The sequence below is a fragment of the Corvus cornix genome, chromosome 8 (assembly GCF_000738735.6).
Source record: "Corvus cornix cornix isolate S_Up_H32 chromosome 8, ASM73873v5, whole genome shotgun sequence".
Taxonomy (NCBI): Eukaryota; Metazoa; Chordata; class Aves; order Passeriformes; family Corvidae; genus Corvus; species Corvus cornix.
In genome coordinates, this window is record NC_046338.1 from 11,833,546 (window position 1) to 11,853,510 (window position 19,965).

General features: G+C 36.1%; 1 protein-coding gene across 3 annotated transcripts in view; it reads right to left on the bottom strand.

Moving 5' to 3' along the window:
* Positions 1–19,965, bottom strand: part of ZZZ3 (zinc finger ZZ-type containing 3) — a 58,403-nt gene that overhangs the window by 14,227 nt on the left and 24,211 nt on the right. For 2 of the 3 annotated variants that reach the window (XM_039556460.1, XM_039556459.1), the window contains exons 3-7: positions 16,243–17,804; positions 2,199–2,337; positions 679–826; positions 479–597; positions 105–176 (exon numbers count right to left, since the gene is read on the bottom strand). In XM_039556460.1, coding sequence (XP_039412394.1) covers positions 105–176; positions 479–597; positions 679–826; positions 2,199–2,337; positions 16,243–17,753 — 1,989 coding nt within the window. In that variant the 5' untranslated portion in view covers positions 17,754–17,804. The remainder of the gene's footprint in view (positions 1–104; positions 177–478; positions 598–678; positions 827–2,198; positions 2,338–16,242; positions 17,805–19,965) is intronic. The other variant, XM_010408980.3, reaches the window with a different exon arrangement.

Here is a 19,965-nt window from a genome sequence, read left to right on the forward strand (position 1 = left end):
TACATGTGACTCTGATCTCCCAAGTACTATAAACATTATTACACAATTTGCTTTTATGCTCAAGTATGTTACCATAGCTACAAAATTAAAGAGCTTCCCATTACCTGTTCCTCTACAGTCCACAGCTGGTTAAAAGTTTCAGGTTTGGTCTCATCGCAAAGTCGCCCTCTTATCATCTGCTCAAATACAGGAAATAAAACGGAATACGTGTTTAGAAAAATTATAGCTGGCATAATTGATTAGAATCCTCTTCCTACTTAAGTTAAACCAAAACCAAACCAAAGCATGAGACTTCAAAACAAAATTTGCCTAATCCAAAGTTTAGTTCTGGGATTTGAGTACAGGAATGGCATGTCGCCTATCACCAACATGAACATTTGAAGAAACAGTTAAGATATTCACATTCTATACTGAAAAGAAGAAAAAAATTTAAAAATCATTATTTTGTAATTTTTTTTCTTTCCTTTTGAACAACTACCTGTGGACGACTGTTGGTGGAGCCTTCTGGACCATCACTTAAAGGCAAGACAGAGTACGAAACAGACTCTCCATCCTTCTTGGGATCCAAAGGACTTTTTGGTCTTGCAGGTATACCTACTGTAAGCAACACAAAGGAAGAATTATTAAACTTCCCCACTGGTCATTTCTTTCTTGTAACATATGCCCACTTTCTTTTACCTTTGTCAAAAATCAGCTTCACTCTCCTACTGTTTCGTTTCCGGTTTTTGAATTCTCTCTCAAAGTTTCCAAGGCTAGTGGTGTATTGGTCCCAGGCAATCTCAGGGAGCTGAACAACTCTCTGAGGAAATGGAAGACCCATATCAACCTGAAAAAACAAGAATGAAAAGTAAAAAGCAATATTTAATGCAATCACTTTATATCCAAACAAAAACCTACAAATACTGAAATGCTACAAAACCCAGTGCTGCTTTTTATTTGACAGAAGAATGGAAAACCAGAATTTTTGAAGTGCCATGCAGCGCACAGTTTTTTTAAAGAGAAGGTGAGATCTTTCAAGAATAATACACAACAGTGCATATAAAATATGCAGAGGCACGGTCAATGATGGCTTATTGAGCATAAAACTTTAAAGGGTGCATTTCACAGCTGAAATCAGGTGTTTGACACTTCAATAACCTGTTTCTGACTGTCCTTATTAAACATACTGTTAGCTCAGGATCTGTACCTTTCTTAACCCAAGAATCCAAAAGATTCACAGTTTTATCACTTGATAAACCTCAACTCCTCCCATCAGAGCAATCTCTGCATATTTTGTACTGATTTTGCTGTGTTCTGCCTGGAACGATACTGTGGCAAAGCTCACCTTTTTATTTAAAGGTCAACTGCAAGACTATTATTCCTTTGGTCCTTTCTGGACAAAAATACACCGGAGTACTTCAAACTGTCCTTAGTATTTCCCCAAAAAATGAATACCAAATGCGACACTCTTACATCATGCATGCTATTAACTCCTCTCAACACTTAACAGAAAGACAACTACTGAAACCAAGCGGCTTACATCTGACCTAGGTGTCTACAAAACTAGGAAAAGAGAACCATAACTCCATTCTTCACTGAAATACAAGTTGCTATCAGACTAGAAGGTAACTGTGTTTGCCAGTGGTAGATGCTGCAGTGATAAAGGATTCAAGCTGAAAACATATTTTCAGTACTCCTGTTATGACAAGATTTTTTTAAAACTTGAAAAGAAAATGTTTCCTTATAGAAATGAATTCTCCTCTATCAGCCAATATTCTGTCATCTGTGACTCAGTTATGTGTTCTAGTGTTCACTTTGGGTTTGGGATATAGACTACATTTCATGCTCTTTAAACATACCCTATCAAATTCACTCAAAGCACATTTCAGTTCTCAAATGAGGAAGATTAGAAATTTTTCACCTGATACTTCCAGTCACCTGTAGATTTCAAGATACTACAAGTAGAAATTTTAAAATTGCACTTCTGTGTACCAAAAACAAAGGAAAGGAAGCATATCTGATAAAATCATTGAAGAGACCTATTTCTTACAGATCCAGTAAGAAAGCAAAGAGGTATTTTTGCTCAGCCGTTACAAGATTTAAACTCGTAATTTTTATGCCAAGTATATATATGTATTCTCCAATTTCTATAGATGGTGAGTTACTAGTTATTAAAAAAAAAATTCCAAGTAAGACTTAGGAAAAGTCCATAGAAATACCTTCTTCTGGAGTCTTTCCACAAATCCAATAGGATCTTTCAGTGCTTCTCTCTGGTGTCTGCCTAAACTTTCAAGATCTTGAACTGCTTGAGTACGTTGAGCCTCGAGTACAGCAATCGTCTGTAACAGTCTCTGATAACTACAGAGACAAAGGAAAACATCTCACTCCATTTGCCTTTAAAAGTGACACCCCCCACCTAAACACTAGCCATGGTTATCTACCAGTACCTACCAGATTTCATAGCTTATCTCAACCATTTCATAAACATTTTTACTGAATTCTAGTAAAAATATATTAAATTTATTTTAATAGTAGATGAATTTATATAAACCCATAAAAAAATATTTAACTCTCCAGTGGTTTCCTTTAAATGCAAATTCTATAGTAGCTGAAACAATATGGTCTCAGGGAAAACCTATATTCATATTCTCAACAGCTGTAACCAACAAGCTTTGTTTATAAAGTTAAAAATACCACAAACAAAATGAGCTAATTTCTCTCCCACTTCAACATCAGCTTCCTTGTACCCCAATACAAGTGACTACCACAGAATTTTAACATTTCACTCAACCATCCAAATGCTGGACAGGAATGGTTTAGAAACACAGCATTTTGTAGAAGCCCCACCTTAGAGCAGAACATGAGAATAATTTTTGAAATGTAGCAACAAACCAAGGAATAAGTAATTTGCAAAATAAATTCAAACCAGATTCCCCTAAGAATACAGAAGCTGAATGAAAATGTCAGTGTTCCCTCAGACGTGCCACCCCAGATTCACAGACAATTTGGACTGTCTATTTAACAGAGACACTTGAGTCTCACTGATGTGACTGTCATGCCTGTACCCAGTAACATGTGCTTTCCAAACTGTGTTTGATACAGTTAATGCATACTCAGGAAATCATATGACATCTTAACACAGCCTTTAGAAAACAGTTAACTACACTTCACACCTTTTATTAGCTTTAAAGTTACAGTTCCCCACTTCAGTTTCTGAAATCCCATAGTTACCCATGGCCCCTATTGTTGCAAATTATTATGTATAAACTTTCTTCATGAAAATATTTTCTGACATTTAATATTACAACTGTAATTTAGTTCAGCACAAAGTACTCCTACTAAAATCAGGTAAGAGCTGTTCACTACTACAGTATTTCAGTAAATTTTCTTTCTGTTCCCTTATCGCTAAAACAAAGACAAGCCTGGCACAATGAATTCCATGGATACAACAGAAAAGATCCAGAGGTTACTGAGGTAATTCAAGTTTTTCAATTGATTGCACTAATAATTGGGTAAGGTTTTAAGTGGAGGGAAGTAAACAATCTTAAGGCAAAATACAGGCTTTGTACCTTTAAATATTTAAGTTTCTACCTGGACATTAAACTGCTGCCTCTCCAATTTTCTTTCCACTCAAATGTAACATTTGCAAACATAAAATATAGCTATACTTTCTGAAGTTTGAAACTAAAATACTGAGCTTGTTTAAAAACAATAGGACATGATTCTGTTATGAATTACTATGTACATTTGTCTGCACATATTCAGGTTTACATGGAACTAAGACCTAAACCACCCATTTAATAGGCCATTAATATTGAACAGTACTGAATATTTTCACTATTGGGAAAGTGCTCCAGTTTCTTCTAATCAAAATAACTCTGCATAAAACGAGATAATTAATGTGACTATTCTTCAACAGGTGAAAAACAAACTTCAGAAACAGCTCACAAAAGTGGTGACAGTGCATCAGAACTGGCCTGAGGCAATAGCACAGCTCAGGTTGCTCCAGGCTTACAGGAGCCATCAGCTGTGGAATGAAGATCTCTACTCAGCCCTTACACACAGCACGAGCTCGGGGAGCTCTGCCTGCACTCAGGGGCTGGCGGCACCTCTGAGCCCTGGAGGCTCCAGGGACATCAAACAGGCAGGATGCCAATATCCTCATGCAGATGCAGCTGTAACAACACAGAAGAGCTCAAGGATACCTGGGGAGAGGATTTACCCTAGACAACAAAAAGCCTGTTTCCATCAGCAGGTGCCCAAACTCGTGTTAGCAGAGCCACAGTAACAGAGGCTCAGCAGCGTGCACAAATTTGCATCTAAGAAAAAGACAGGTATTTATTTAACATTTTTTTCTTGAGCCATTTTACTTCATTTATTCAAATTGTATTTAAGCAATTGATTTTCTAAATGAAATTGGAAGAAAGTAATAACATTTAAATCACGTAAATACATAGAAGTAAAAAGCAACCAAATGTTGGAGATTTAAATGAAGCGATAATTTAATGATGATTCACGTGTAAAGGGAAGGAAGGAATCATCTTAATGAGGTAGCCTTCAATAATTTAGTCTGAATGGAAGGATGAATTTACATTTGAGGAAAAATAACACAAAACCAAGAATATTCAACTTCAGTTACTTCCTTCATTAAAACATTCACGTGACCTCACTGAAGTGGTCTTCGTGGAATTAAGTAAAAATACAAAAATGTCAGGATCATTCAAAAACATGTCATATAATACTGATCTGTGACTAGAGTAACATTATGATGAAATAATTGAAGAGAAAAAAGGGGTTTTTGAACCAATTGTTCAGACAAAAAGGTTTCCCAGCACTTTTTTGTCCCTCTGCTAAGAAATGGATTAATTTGGAGCTATCTACTTTAGCTTCCATATTCCGTTTTTATGAATTAATATATTCTGAAGCCCAAAAATAAGACTGCAGTTTTATCAAGTATCAGAAGTATTAAAATACACAAAAACTAGAATTTGGGAATCTTCCATTGCCTAGGAAAAGAAAATTGAAAATTGTAGTTCTGAAATACATAGTTTGCTCCATATTCTGGTACTTTAGACTTGCTGCAGAACTGCGTTCTACCCAAACCACTGCACATCCCTTTCAACTTCAACAGGACTTTTTAGTGAGCTGTATGTCTGCAAATGTTCTTTTAAGTTTTGAACAACTACTATTTCCACAGGCTCTCTGCTCCTATATGACTGTTATAAAGCCAAGTATTTCCATGAAAAAGCAGCAAGCTAAATAATAACACACACACTGAGCTCCTTCTTGAAGCGTCTGTCTATTCTGGCCTCTTAATCTCAAACGCTACCAAAATGCTTCTGCTGCACTACACAAAAGAGATCATGTGAATAATTTCCAGGACTATTTAAAAAAAAAACCCCAAAACAGACCAAAACAAACCAACAAAAAGGTGGCAAACAATTTTGCTCTCTATGTTTCCAGGCTCTTTGTAAGTAAGCACAATTCTGACCCAAACCAGCTCCTGCAGTTGAGTTAAAATTCTCCAAAATGGAAAAAGTCTAATAAAAGAGAAAGTAGCTCATTAATCTGCTGCAAAAACAGCTCCATCCTTCAATGAGGCACTCAAAGAGCAACCACCTCTACGTCATCCAGCAACAATTAGTTACATTATTTTCTCTGAAAGATCTGTCAGGAATTACCAAGGAAAATTATCTCACATCCTTTGCCAAAAGCAAACACACTCAAGTAAACTCACAGACAGGTTCCCTCCACTGACTGAAGTTACACTTTCCTCAGTGCTAAATACCAACTTGTTAGCACATACAAAACCCAAAGCAGTTCTCTCTGCAGGAAGACTCTCACTCCAGAGAATGTAATTCTGTTCCCACAATCCCAGTATTGAAACACTCTTGCAGGTTCTTAAATCACGTTAATTGCCAGGAATCTTCCAGATGAACACTTGAATCATTCAGCACAGTACAGAAACAGCTTTACTATCTCTGCTGAAAAATCTTGATTAACACTGGGTTTTGAGGGACCAATATTTAAAAACGGAAAGCTACTTCTTACAGATTGACACTGATCAGCAGGAACTTCTGCTGATTCAGTTTTTCTTTTGCAGTGGTAAGTACTCCACTCTTTTGGACTGCTCCATGAAAAAATTATCACAGAGCAGAGACAGATTTCTAGAAGTTGTGCCATAAGCAACTAGTTCTTACACAATTAATTTCCATGAATCTTGTTCTAATAGTAATTAGGGACACAGCAGCCTCCTCTCTTGCCTGTGACAAAACTTGGGAATAGCATCTATTGCCTTAATGAGACCTATGTCCATTCTGATCCAGTTTACTGAGATTTACATTCAAAATGCTTTTCCCCTCCATTCTTTCCATTCTAATAGGATTTACATTTCCAAATCAGAGTACCCAGTCACATCACAGATTTTAGTTTCTCTGCAGCAGGACCTAACCGCAGCATTTAAAAAACACTATATGAATAGGAATCAATCTGCCTTAACAACTGCATGTTTCTTAAGTTAACTCTTGTTTTTTATACAAAATGACTTGGCACTGATGTGTAAAAGGGGCCACATCATTCATCATTTTTAAATAAATTAATTTTTTACAGTAAGAGTCTGTCAGTCAGAAAGTCCCTCCATGGTTTCTGCAGGTTTCCCTTCCCTTGAAGAGAAGAACATACTGTACTTTAAGCCTTGGTTGAATGAGTGATATGAGCAACTGATACTACAAAATGAAGGTTTTTAACTTTTAGGTACCTAAATGAAATTAGTGGGTGAAATGAAGTGGCTGTAGATAACATTCACACCAATCAAAAAAACAATCAACTCAAAATCAATATCCAAAGTCACTTGAAATTACTTTGGCAGCTACACTTGTCTTACATCATTCAGTACCTTGCAAAGATATGTACTTTGATGACTAATTAAAAAGAAGTGATTTATCCTCTTGACTTCTAAAATGCTGTGCAGTTGATGGTCATCAATCTCCCCTCCCAAAACTAACTGCGCTTCTCCAGTTATATATAGTTTACACAGTATGTTAAAATGTACAGGATCATCAATTTTGGGAGGCTCTGACACTAAAAATGCGTACCATCATTCAGAAATACTCATTAGTTCTCGTGCAGGTAGGAACTGTTTTACATGAGGGTGTACACACATCTCATAATAAAACACAGCAAAAAAAAATATAGAAAAAACCTTGTTATGTTGTATTTCCAAGAGCTGTGACACAAAACTGGTTATCAGTCACCGGGAGGATTTGAGCAATTCTTTGTTTCATTGCCATCTGCTGGCACTCCAGCAAAGTACAGATTACAACCTGCTCTCCATACCCAGGTCATTTATTACTCTGGATTTTGGTCTACTAACAGCAATTAAAAAAAAAAAAATCCCTTATTAAACGCCAAGATAAGGAAATATTGGATATTAAACATCTTATCAGACTGTAAATTATGTAGGAAAAGGGAAACATTAATTGTACTTAGAATTTCTAAGTCACCCAAGGAGCTGTAGTTTAAGAGATTGGCTCCCTGGAGAAACCTGAGAATCAGATCAAACACAATCCTGTCATTTCAAAGAAGAGTGTTTTTTTTGTTCGGGCTTTGTTTCTTTGAGTTCAGAAATAACAGAAAATGCTCCCAGCTCCTAAGTTTGGGCTGAAATCTTTGCCAGTGTCACAATACACTAATTTTGACACTGCAGTTTTTGCAAATTATTCTGATGCATAGCTAAGATTTTTAAACAATCTCCAAATGCACTCTGGAAGAGTCTGGGATTCAATGCTGGATGTGTAGAGCACACAACAGCAATGAGAAAGCACAAGAGACTGATGCAGAATGGCCCTTCTTTGATCTCCCTTCAGAAACAGCGAAGAGTTTAAGGGCATAATCAATAAGAGCATACATATATCAACCCCTGTCAGGACTTGTAAAAGCACCTTTGCCCGGAAGAAGCAGCATATGGTGGGTTTTTACTTACCTAATGCTTAGACACTGTGACCAAGGTAATCTACTTACACACAGCCTTTTCTGCAACTCTATTAAATCGCTTTCTACTCTGGCTTAACCTCTTTACATGTACTGTCATTTACTGTACTTTCACTATGCATATTCAATATTCATACTTCAGACCTTTTGAAGTATTTCAAAGATAAGTAAATAATTAAACTGCATCTCTATGTTATACATTAAACAACTAAAGTACACATTAAATGGCTTCTCCAAGTCTACTGTGCCAGGAATGGAACAAAAAGCACTATTTCTGAATGTCAGCCTCACACCTATTTGAAACAAAACAGAACTAACCCAAAAAGCACATTTTTAAAGACCCAACAAATCCCAAGGCAAAACAGAAAATCCTACTGCAGTAATTTACCTGGATGCAAAAGAACCATCTTTCACTCAAATTTTACCTTTCTTTCAACCTTCACAGCTTCAGAATTTGTGTTTCAAGCATCTGAATAGTATTTTATTGGTTATCAACTTGCGATGTCTCCTTCTTTCTTAAATTCTTAACTCTTCCCCAGAAACAGAACACCCACTCATATATTTCTATAGGCTTCATTCTTGTCAAGAGCTGTCCAACACACTCGGCAGGATTTAATATTAGCTGTACAAAAGCACCCTTATCAAATACCCACAACTTTTCAGACTTTTTAGTAGCAATTAGGTCTCTGTGTCCCGAAAGAAACATGGATGTTGTTTCAGTCTCATCAACAAAACAGCATCTGTCAGTCCTCCAGTTGGTGTTAACACAGTTTAATACAGCCTTTTGATACTCTTTTGACAGCACTCTCAACTGCTTGTCTGCAGGACAGTGACATTCAGTAGGGAAAAAGATACAGGTTCCTGTCATTCCTCTATTTTCCAGGCTTGAATTGACATGAGATAATGACAGTAAAATTGTTTTCTTCACAAGGGGCACAGAAAGACAGACTGACAGCATATCCCAAACTTCATCTCCTTCCCTCTCATCATCTCTAACAAGAATGGTCCCAATTCCTTTACTGAGGGAAAATATTACAGATTCCTCCAGCATAACTACTTGGATATTCTTCTCTAGAAGAGATGCTGGGGAAAGCAACTGTTCAGACGGAGCTTTATTCCAGAGACAAAGTAAGAGCGACCCATGTTGCCATGAAACCAATCCAACTGCACAGAAATCTTCTGACAAAACAAGCAGAGAAAGCTGACAACAGCGATTATTGAACCCCTTCAACTCACTCTAAATTAATTTCTGCAGGTTTTCATCCAAGCAAGACACACACACACACTCAATTATTCAGGTACATACTCTTGCCATAGGAACAAATGAACACATTCCCCTCAAGTTATCTGTTACTGTGATATCTGAATATTAGAACTGAATTACAAGAATATGATCTACAATCATGAGTGGCTGAAAGTTCTAACAGCAATACAAAGCATTATACATCAATACTTTCTGGCTAAAAAAGGGGAAGAAAAGTTAGAAATAAGGAAGAAAATTAGTAAAAAACATATTTTTATTAGTACTCTCTATAATAAATCATGGACAAACACAGCTGGTCCTTGGCTTAGGAAGCATAACCATCAAAGGCTGTTACACAAAACAGCAGCAATATTTTTACTTTGAGCTATCCAAAGCAAAATAAAGATGTGCAATAATGAAAAATGATAAATCAGCTGGCTACTCCTACCGAGAACAAAGTTTAAAGGAATCCAGAAAGTAGGACCTTTCTAACTCTCAAATGCATGTATTCTTGTACCAAAGTAACAACTGTATTGATTAGAACTCACTGCTGACTGAATGAAGCTTGTACAATACATACTGCTCATGCAATTCCTTTTTAAAAGATACTGGTCAGTTTTGCAGTTCATGCTGGAGATGCTGTTGAAACTCATGAAAGAGCAGAACAAAAAATTAGTAATGAAGCTATTTCAAGCTGGGTTAGTTAAAATGGAAAAATAAAGACACCCACATTCTCAAAGCAAATGGCACTCACTTTGTTCTTGTCTTCTTGGTGGCATCATTATGCTCACTAATGTTTTAGTGATCCCTACCAAGTAGGCAATTATGGTGACACTAATTTACTCCTTGTTCCACCACACAACTTTTACATTGACATAACTGGTATAACCACAATTTACTGCTTCTGCTTTTAAGGGTCCTTGTGTGCACAGCCAAAAGTACAGCCAGAGCCTTACTCTCCACACAGCTGTGCTGGGTCAATACATTACTGCCCCATCTTTTCCTGGCTTTCTTGCTCTTTGTTTTAAATCAGGACCTGATATTTGTTTCCAACTAGTATTTCCTACACCTCAAAGCAATTTTTATTACTTATTGATCCTTTTCCAGTTTAGATGAATTTACTAATGAGCATCCTTAGAAATGGTAAGCATTTCCAAATGAACAGGCAGAAGAGCAATTTTCTACATTTTTCTGTATTAGAATAGTAGGTTTGTTGTTGCTTGTGGTTGGATATTTTTTATACTTGTGTATTTTTCCTCTCCATGATTTTTGGTCCATGTTGACCAAAGAAATTGGAAAGACAAACTGAATTCGTGTGTATTCTCCAAAAACTGGCAGCTTGGAAAGGAGGTGAGACCATAACTACTGTCTCTACAAGAGTCAGGTAGGCAGAATTCAACTGTTTCTCATCACATTCCTCCATCAATCCATCAGCCCACACATCCAGAGGTACCACATCAAGGCAGCCAACAGGGAACATCTCTGCATTGGAGAGTTCACTCTCTCTTTCTTCCAGGAGTGAATTGCTGCAATAGAGGACTCTTGGAGGTGAGAACATAGATGTAGACAGAAGAAGAAAAGCAGGCAAATCAGGAGGGAATTCAAGGGGTAAAGGACACAAATCCAAAAGAAATCAAGCTTTGCTTTCCACGGGATGCACTATTTAAGTGAGGACTGCGCTGTGTTTGCTAGTGCTGCTCATGGGATTGTGCTGTGGTTGGCAGCAAGATGCCTCTGTTCAGGGAGGAAAAATGAATGTGACAAATGTACTTGACATTTAATGGGTCCCAGAGTGTGCCCATTCCTAGGGAGCAAAAAGCTGATGCAGCACATGCCCACGGCATTATCTCTTGCAAAGTAAGAGCTCTAGTCTTTACTGAATAGTTTATATAATATAAAACATGATTCTATGATTACAGTAGTCTTAACCTTAATCTTTAGTCCTGCAAAAAATTTTGTGTCACATAACTTTTCCATTGACAAGTATTTATAGACAGAATTATCTTATGGACCATGATAAAATAGTAATGCTGGCAGCAAAAATTCTCAAAATACTTCATATTTTAAGCTGTAGTAAAATACAAGGATTTAATTAATAAATGTGGTTGCATGCCTGTTACACTGTCACATTTTAGTAACACAATTACCTGCAAAACCAAACTGAAGTTGATCAGAAAGCTGTACTAGAAGTTTCTAATTGATTTCCACTGTATTTCTATTTTGTGGATCAACTAGCTGCAGCATCCAAATTTTATATGACTTTACTTAAAGCCAGTCTTGGGTTTGGTTACTTACATAGACCAATCTACTAGAAAGTAGAAATCAACTCTCTGAAAAAACACCAACTTTTCATGTTTTAGTTTGACATTAATAGGTAGTTTAAGAAAAATATCACTGTATGCCACATCAGTTCTGTGGAACAAAGGATGAATTAAAACACATTGCAATCTAATACACATGGCATTTATGTTTGATTTTTCACAATTACTAACTTCTCTTTTTCTTCACTAAAATTGTATACCCTTCATCAGTTCTTTTATATTGGTGATATAGTCTACAAATAACTCAGAGGTATGAATTAAAACTGCTACTATGAAATTAACTTGATTTACACCAATTCCCTCTATTCTTTAAGATGAAAGGAAGTCAGAAACAAAGTCCCCACAGACTAAAACTGACATTCAGGAAAATGAATTATTAGCTATTCATTGCTACATGACATCATTACATGGAATGTTAAGATTTATCTGCACATTGAAATAAATCCCTACTATGTGATCAATTTAACTTCAATTCAGAGACATACAGCTGGATATACAGGGATTATTTATAAAAATCATCTATTAGTATTATTAGTAGCCAATATATTTGAAGACAGACATGGGTATTTTTATCTTTTCCATTTAAGGAAAAAACATGGTGCAGGTAAAATTAGAAAATTAGAAATTTAGAAAGATGATATTACAGTTACTTTAAGACGATTGTGTTCAAGGCAGTTCTCAAACAACTGGCATAGCAAGGTGCACCAAGTCCTATTCTAACAATTCAAGTGCAGTAAGATGAACTTTTATACAGAACTACTTTAACTGGATTCTTTAGGCAGAAAATTTGTGACTGAATAAAACACAAAACCTATGCCACAGGAAATGCTACAAATGTTTCTTTCCTTTCTCACATTCATATAATATTAGAAGTGGATCCAAAGACATAAACCTTAATATCATAAATTGTTGAGCATATGTAAATCTGACTGCATGATCCTGCATGGTCGTCTATGCTTCCAAGACCTCTGCAACAACACAGCCTACCCTAGGTAAGAATCCACAAGACTGGGTTTTAAGAGATGTACTAAAATCTTTCATTTAATCTGTCTTCACTTTAAATGGCAGTACAGCTGTTATGATTTTAAATATTATCAAGTAATAAAGATACATGAAAATATCTATCTACTGAACAAGGTCCTAACTCTTGGAATTGCTCGTGCATAATGATTCTATTTCAGCCATCTTACCTCCAGATCTAAGTGGTTCCTGTAAAGCAAACTGCAGTTTACAGAATCCTAGAAATGCATTCTGTAACACGTTATATGCATGTGAAACCTCAATTCCTCAATTACATTTTCTTCTAGAATCCAGGACTGAGAGTCAAACAAAGATTTTCCCTTTGTGCAACCTAATACCTGCCAAACACTGCAAATCTCCAAAGGAAGTAGAGAGGAAGAAGAAAATAAAAAATAAAACCAAAAAAGGGCACTAAATGAAACACTGGGCAAAGGCAAAAAGCACTGAGAATAAAATGCTGCACAAGACAGAAAATTAAAGTAAGCTACAGCAGTATGAGATAGAATTACAGTACAAAAAGATACAGCAAAGAGAGATGAAAAATGCCTGAGGAAAGACATATGCAAAATACTAAGCACAGCATATAAAATTCAGCAGTGTAGAAAGTTTTAAATCAGGATGTTCAGTCTTGGTGAAAGTATCTCAAGAGAAAATGCAAATGTTTCTGAGCTAGAACACAGAAAAATTCTCAAATATTCACCAAACCATACTTTTCCAGGAGCAATTACAATACACAAAAATTCCAATTATGTGTGTAGCAACAGAAAACATTAACACTTTACAAGTATACAACCCCCAGATCAGCCTGTTATCTACAAAAATGTCTATGTTGTGATAAAATTTATACTTAGAGAACTCATCTCTGTCTTTGTAGGACAGATCTATTTTAATAAAGAAGTTGTGGGAACATCCATCATTTCAGCCTTCTCTCTGAATAATAATATTCCATAACCTGTGATGGCTATTTTTCCTATTATATCATCCAGTTTTCCCAGAAATATTAATATATGAATGTTGTTTAACATGTCAAGATTAAAAAGGCAACAAAATTCATACAGAAATATGAAAATATACATTTAGGTTTCTTTCTTATAGCAAGTCTTATCAACAGCTCTTAAAGGTTTTGGTATATTCATATTTTATCAATGTCACAACAATTTCTTGAAGAGTGAAAATCAACTGTATGAATGTGTATGTCATCAAGCTATGTAATGTAACCAGAAATAATAGAAGTTTACAGCCATATAAAATTGCTTCTATGACACAGAGGAATGTGGTTTTTTTCTGCCAAGGAACATCCAAAGAATTATACTAATGACTTCTTGGAGAAATCTGCCTCCTCAACCTAGCCAAGATGCTAATGTCTCTCTGAACTGGCTTTTAAAAGAGAACAGAAACATGAACTAGAGGAAAAAATCACCCATAATAATCCCAAGCTGATGAAGGAGAGAAAAACAAAACTGTACCATTTGAAGATCTGATATGCGGAACACCAGAACATTTGGCTTAGGCAGAACTACCACAAAGAAAGTGAATACCCTCTACCTCCACCTAAACCTACCTTAATAGCATGGGAACCCTGGAATTCTTTGCATCTGACCTATCAGCAAATACACTTCTGCTAAAACTGGCTGTTTTATTTTTTTTTAGTTCAACATTTTAGAAAATAAGTACCAACTGAGATTAAACAAGGGTATAATTAAGACACTATTCAAAAACTAACACATGAATTAAGAGTATCCTCTAGTGAACTTTGCTATTTTTAAAACTGGGTAGAGGATATAGTGCACTGCACTTGATTTATTCTTGAACAATGAAATTCTGCATAAATGATGACTGCACTCATATGTCAAAACATTGACTTAAGTTCTTTAGAAGGATCCTATTACCATGCAGAACCATCAGAATACCACATGTACTTTATTACAAATGTAAACAACAAAAAAGGATGGCCCGTAATTTTCCAGCTCTATCAAAATTTTTTTAAATGAAGAAAAGATATGGCTAACACTCCCTCCCTCCAGTAGCATGCTTCCCTTTGGGAAAGTAGAAATATAAGACAGGATAAAACCAATAACCATTTCTTTTGGAATTCTGCATTCAGGCAACAAGCTGGTAGCAAGCTACCAAGTCTTACTTGCAATTTCAAAAGCTCCCCAACAAGTTCTCACAAACAGGCTGCCAACCTGAACAACAACTACCCATTTCTTCAGAATTGTGTATGTTCAAAAGCTAACACTAGGGCACACACCTGAAATTTTCAAGGACAATTTAGATCTGTGTTTAAGAATAGAAAAAAACTACTGTTATTTTTACAGTATTTTTCCTAAAAAATACAACCCCCATATCACATTACTGATGCATCTGTGTACTAGTATCAGATGAAGTCTGATATGACATACAGATTACACACAGATCCAAAATCATCCTAAGGAGTCAAAAGACAACAGTCCATTCTTCCCATTTATAATTTAAGGAAAAGCAATTTTCTTTCTACCTACTGGGAAAAGTGTCCACTTTGGACTGATGGCTGAAGCTGCAAATACTTGATCATTACTTTGAAATCATAGTTTGTCCAGCCAATGCTCAAATTCAGAATTTTCTGATTAAAATTATTTATTCATATCTAATACTGAACAAAACTTCACTATATAAATAATGCAACTGTAATATAAAAAAATCCAGTCATACTGGATTAAACAACCATCTGTGCCCTGTGCCCATATTCACAGTAACTGTGCCGTGAACATTCACTACATTTACACTGAACTACTACCAGTGCTTCAGCCCTTCATATGAAGCAAACTGAAGATCATTTGCACTTGGCCTTTCAGAACTCACAACAACATAGAGAACACCTACTAAACAGCAAAACAGAGGAGTCAAAACAGCATTACAAAGACTATGAAATAAAAAACTGTGTCCTGATCTACTGCTTGAAGACAAATTTTCTCCATGTAAACTTTCTTCAGTGAATGGCCCTTTTGTTTCAAAAATCTCTTGCAGAAGGTATAATTACCATAGTTCTACTTACAGACATTCAGATGATAAACATAAAAACAAGTTAAAGCTCTTTTATAATAGTAATAATCATCATCATTTGTACATGTCTATATTTACATATAAAGAATAAAAATAGCAATGTAGACATAATTTACTTTGGAGAAAGTTGCTGCATTTGATCAATTCATCTTCCTGAACACAATAATGCTGAGTTCTTTCCCATGACACTCTGAAAAAAGTATCTAACTTCAACTTCTATGTACAGCAGAATGATAATTGTATAAGCTGTATCTGCAGTGTCTACTGGATATACTGACAAATGACTGAAATCTAATTTAAAGTTTGGTTTCCTTTGGTTTTCCTTCCAGCTAGTTTTTAAGAGAAAATAAATAACAGATGCACTTTTAAACAAACAAAAAACCCGAAAAAACTCAAAAAACTCAAGTTCTGGCTCAAGAATTCCAATTGCTAGAAATGTATAAACCACATTGCTGTACCATACTGCATATTAAATAGTTTAATTTTGTCTGAGGTAGAAACAAGAAAAATGAAGACTGAAGAGTATGAAAATTATAAAGCACTTAAATTTTTGTGGAAGTATGTTAAATACTTTATGATTTTAGTAATAATAATATATTTTTGGTAAGAAACAAAAGCAGAATTCATGGTTACCATAGTTACACATACTCTTTGTTGTGTTTCAATGCCACATGATCTGATTCAAAGTAATACACATCAGGCTCTTCCTCATCCTCCTCTGCAGTGTGGATGTTGGCACTGTCTTTGGCAGATGGTACATATCCAGCAACAAGTCTAGACTCAGACAGTGGCTTTCTTAGTCCATCACTCCCATGATCCCCTGTATTACTATTTCTCTCTTTTTCATTCTGTTTGATTTCTTCAGACTTTTTGGGAGATCCATTGATATTATTAATACCTACAGGTACATTCTTTTCAGTAGGACTAAGATTATTTTCCTCAACCTGTCCGTTTTCTCTACAAGGAGAGTTATTTTTAGTAGGGCTGCTTCTGGCAGGGGCAGCCCTTCGTGGTGAAGTTCTCAACGTGTATCTGTGTTCTTGAAGTTCCAACATATTTGTCATCTGAGCTGAAACACAGTTCAGCACTGAAGAATGTGGTTCAGGTTCACCTGAGATTGATGCACTGTCCTGGTGAGTATTCAGGTTGCTATTGGTGTTTTCAGCACACTGTTCCTTAGAGGCACTGCTATCTCCCACAACATCCACCTCCTCCTCCGAATCCCTTAACAAAGATGACTGGATTTCAGAAAAGGACCCTGTGGCTGGCTCATATGCCTGATTAGCATGCTCCTCAGGCAAACAGTCATTTATTGTTTTGTGGTCCTCTAACTTTACCTGTTCTTGAGAGTTTGTGCAAGGCACATAATGGTCTACAACACTGTCCTCTTTGCTGCTATTAAGCAACAACGAAGAATGGGCAAATGAGTTTCCATTTTCTGCTACTGTTTTGTCCTTGGGCGTACGGGAACCAGCACTGTTTTGCTTAGCATTCCCATCAAGCTGACAGTCATCACAGTTAAGAGAATTTGAGTCTCTCTCACCAACTCCATTGACAGTCTGATAACCTGCAACCTCTTCAACTACTGCAGAATTATTAAACCCTTCTGCACAGACATTCACCTTTTTAACTTCCCTTTTCTCACAATCATCCAATATAAGACATCGACAAGCTCGCTTAGTCCCTGTGGAGGCTGCATCACTGTCTGACACTAAGCTTTTATGCTCCAATGACTCCTTCTCTGCTTTAGCGGGCAAGTCTTCTTCAGAACTGTTGGGTGCCTCTGAACGTAGACAGCGCTTAATTCTTTTCAAAACTGGTGAAACAGGTTCTGCTTGTTTTTTTTCACTATTTTCCACAGTCTGCTTATCACCATTATCTTTTTCTGAAGTAGACAGCCCTCTCTTTCTAGGGCTCACCCATGACTCCCGAGCACTCTGTTGTTTCAGATCAGTAGTTCTGCCACCGTTGCTGCCCTTCTGAGTTTGCACAGACTCTGGCCTCTTCTTTGGTGACCTGGATCGGATTTGAGGATGGGGTGAGACTTCCTCCGGATGAGCAATACTACGGTTCCTTAATGTTCTACCACAAAAATTTTCATCCAAACCATTTAAACCCACTGTAGATCTTGTAACACGAGTAGATCGAGAAGCAGCCATACTATGGCGAGTCCCTAAAGTATATTCATCGTGATCCACTCACTGGGAAACCTTAAAAAAAAATGTAAACAAAACAGTCAGAAAAAATACTTAAAAAACACCTAGACACACAGCAAATCTGAAGAATGTATTGTCTCAAATACACCAATGCAAAACTGAATAAGCCCATTCAATGTATTCACACTGCTTCTTTCTGTGGTATTTCTTTAGTGCATTAAATTTTTCCATCTCAGCTACAAAGCAGCTGACTTGGTATTTGTGGTTATTCTGGCTTTAGTACTTGTGTGAGTGTTGCTCATATTTTTGCCTTATGTAAGGCTGGAATGTCCCAGTTAGTCTCTAGTTAGTAAAACACACTGTTTTTATGTATTGTACATATGTTACAATGTATTGGTATTATTATTTAAATTTGTCTGTTCTAGTAAAAGGTATGAGATTGTCTTCTCAATATCCCACAGTTTCCAGTTACATGGTTTCACAGACTAAGAAGTAAACCATTAAAATTGCATTTGCTTACTCAGTTGTTGCTTAAAGCAAAAACAAATCTCTCATAAATAAGAAAACAGAACTGCAATTCTAATTTATCAGGGAATTGAAAAAAAATAAAGCACACCATTAAAAAATACTTACTGTTATTATTAGTAAAAATGAAATAAAACAAAATTTCTGTATCAGAATCATGAAATCATTCCAGCTGGAAAGGGCTTTGGAAGGCAATCCTATCCAACCTCCCGTTCAAATGAACACGAGGCCTAAATTCAGATTTAGTTACATGGGACATTATCCAGCTGGGTATTGAAAAACACTGAGTACAGATATTCCACAACTTCTCTGGGCAACCTGTTCCAGTATTTAACTGTCCTTAAATCAAAAACATTTTTTCTTATACCCAGGTGGGGCCTCTCCTACTTCTGTATCACTTATGACAACAAGAAGCCTGGTTCTATCAGTCATCTCCTCTGAGGTACTGGAAGGCTGTTTCCCAAGTCTCTTAGTTGGTGAGATGAATCATCACTCACATCAGATTTAAGTAAATTCAGGTTCAAAGGTAACTATGAAACGTCCCATTTCAGAGTGTCTGTATTTCACATTTCAGAGTGAAATGCAGGAGTACTTGACCTGCCCAGTATCTCAAAATAATTTTTAAGAGAAATTATTTCAGTCTTACCCTTCTATTCATTTAATCTTTAGAAGTTTAATGTGTCAAACTGCTTATCACCACAGATCTGTCATAATAGCCATGTTAATTGAATAGATTCACATTTGTGCATAATGGCATACCTTCCCTTTTTCATCTACCCTAATTCCAGATTACACATACCCGTACAACTGTGATGTGATGTGAAGACTACAAATTTAAAATATGGAATCAAACCTTTCACACATTACTAAGAAATGCTGAAAATAACAAATGTAGAAAACTGTTTCAAGAAGTGTTTTTTATTTTCAGCAAAGAAGGAAAAAAAAAAAGAACATAAATTCTCCCATATCTACTATTTTAAGTGTCGGATAGTCCTAGAAAAGAAAAGAGAATTGGACAAGACCAGTACACTCTCAACCAATACAATTCTGTTTAACAATTAGCAATATTTACTATATTGTATGTTTAGGAATTCATAATGCAAGCAGTATTTCTTAAGGAAAGCAATGTATCTTAAAAGTATTGCTTGGTGTAGTTCTGGACAGAACCGTAGAAGAAAGCACGTAATTTTGTGTACACGTGGTATAGCTCTATACACAACTGTGTACAACAGCACATCATTTTGTGCAACAAAGAAAAAAACAATTATAAAGTGAAAATTTCAAATGTTCTCAAAACTGCAATTTATTTGTGCTGCTACAACCCTCCTACTTGTTAGCTATTCCTGCTGCCTTACATGAATGCAGTTTGTATTCCTGAAAGTACATCTAAAGAGATGCTGCAGGACTTTCATTCTGTCCACTTAAAATTAAATAAGTGAGAGCTCTCCAACACACTCTGCCTTAAGAGAAAATATAAATAATACATCAAGCAGAAAATGGTCAAACATCAGCAGCTGATTGAAGACAGCAAAACACTATGTGTTTTCTATAATGGTTTTCATACCTATTTTCCACATGGATAAACTCGCCTGCATATTCTCCCTCTTTGCACACAAGCTCAATACCATCTGGAGAGTGATCTCATTTGGGGTTGAACCCAAACATGAAAAACAGTGTTTATTTACATATT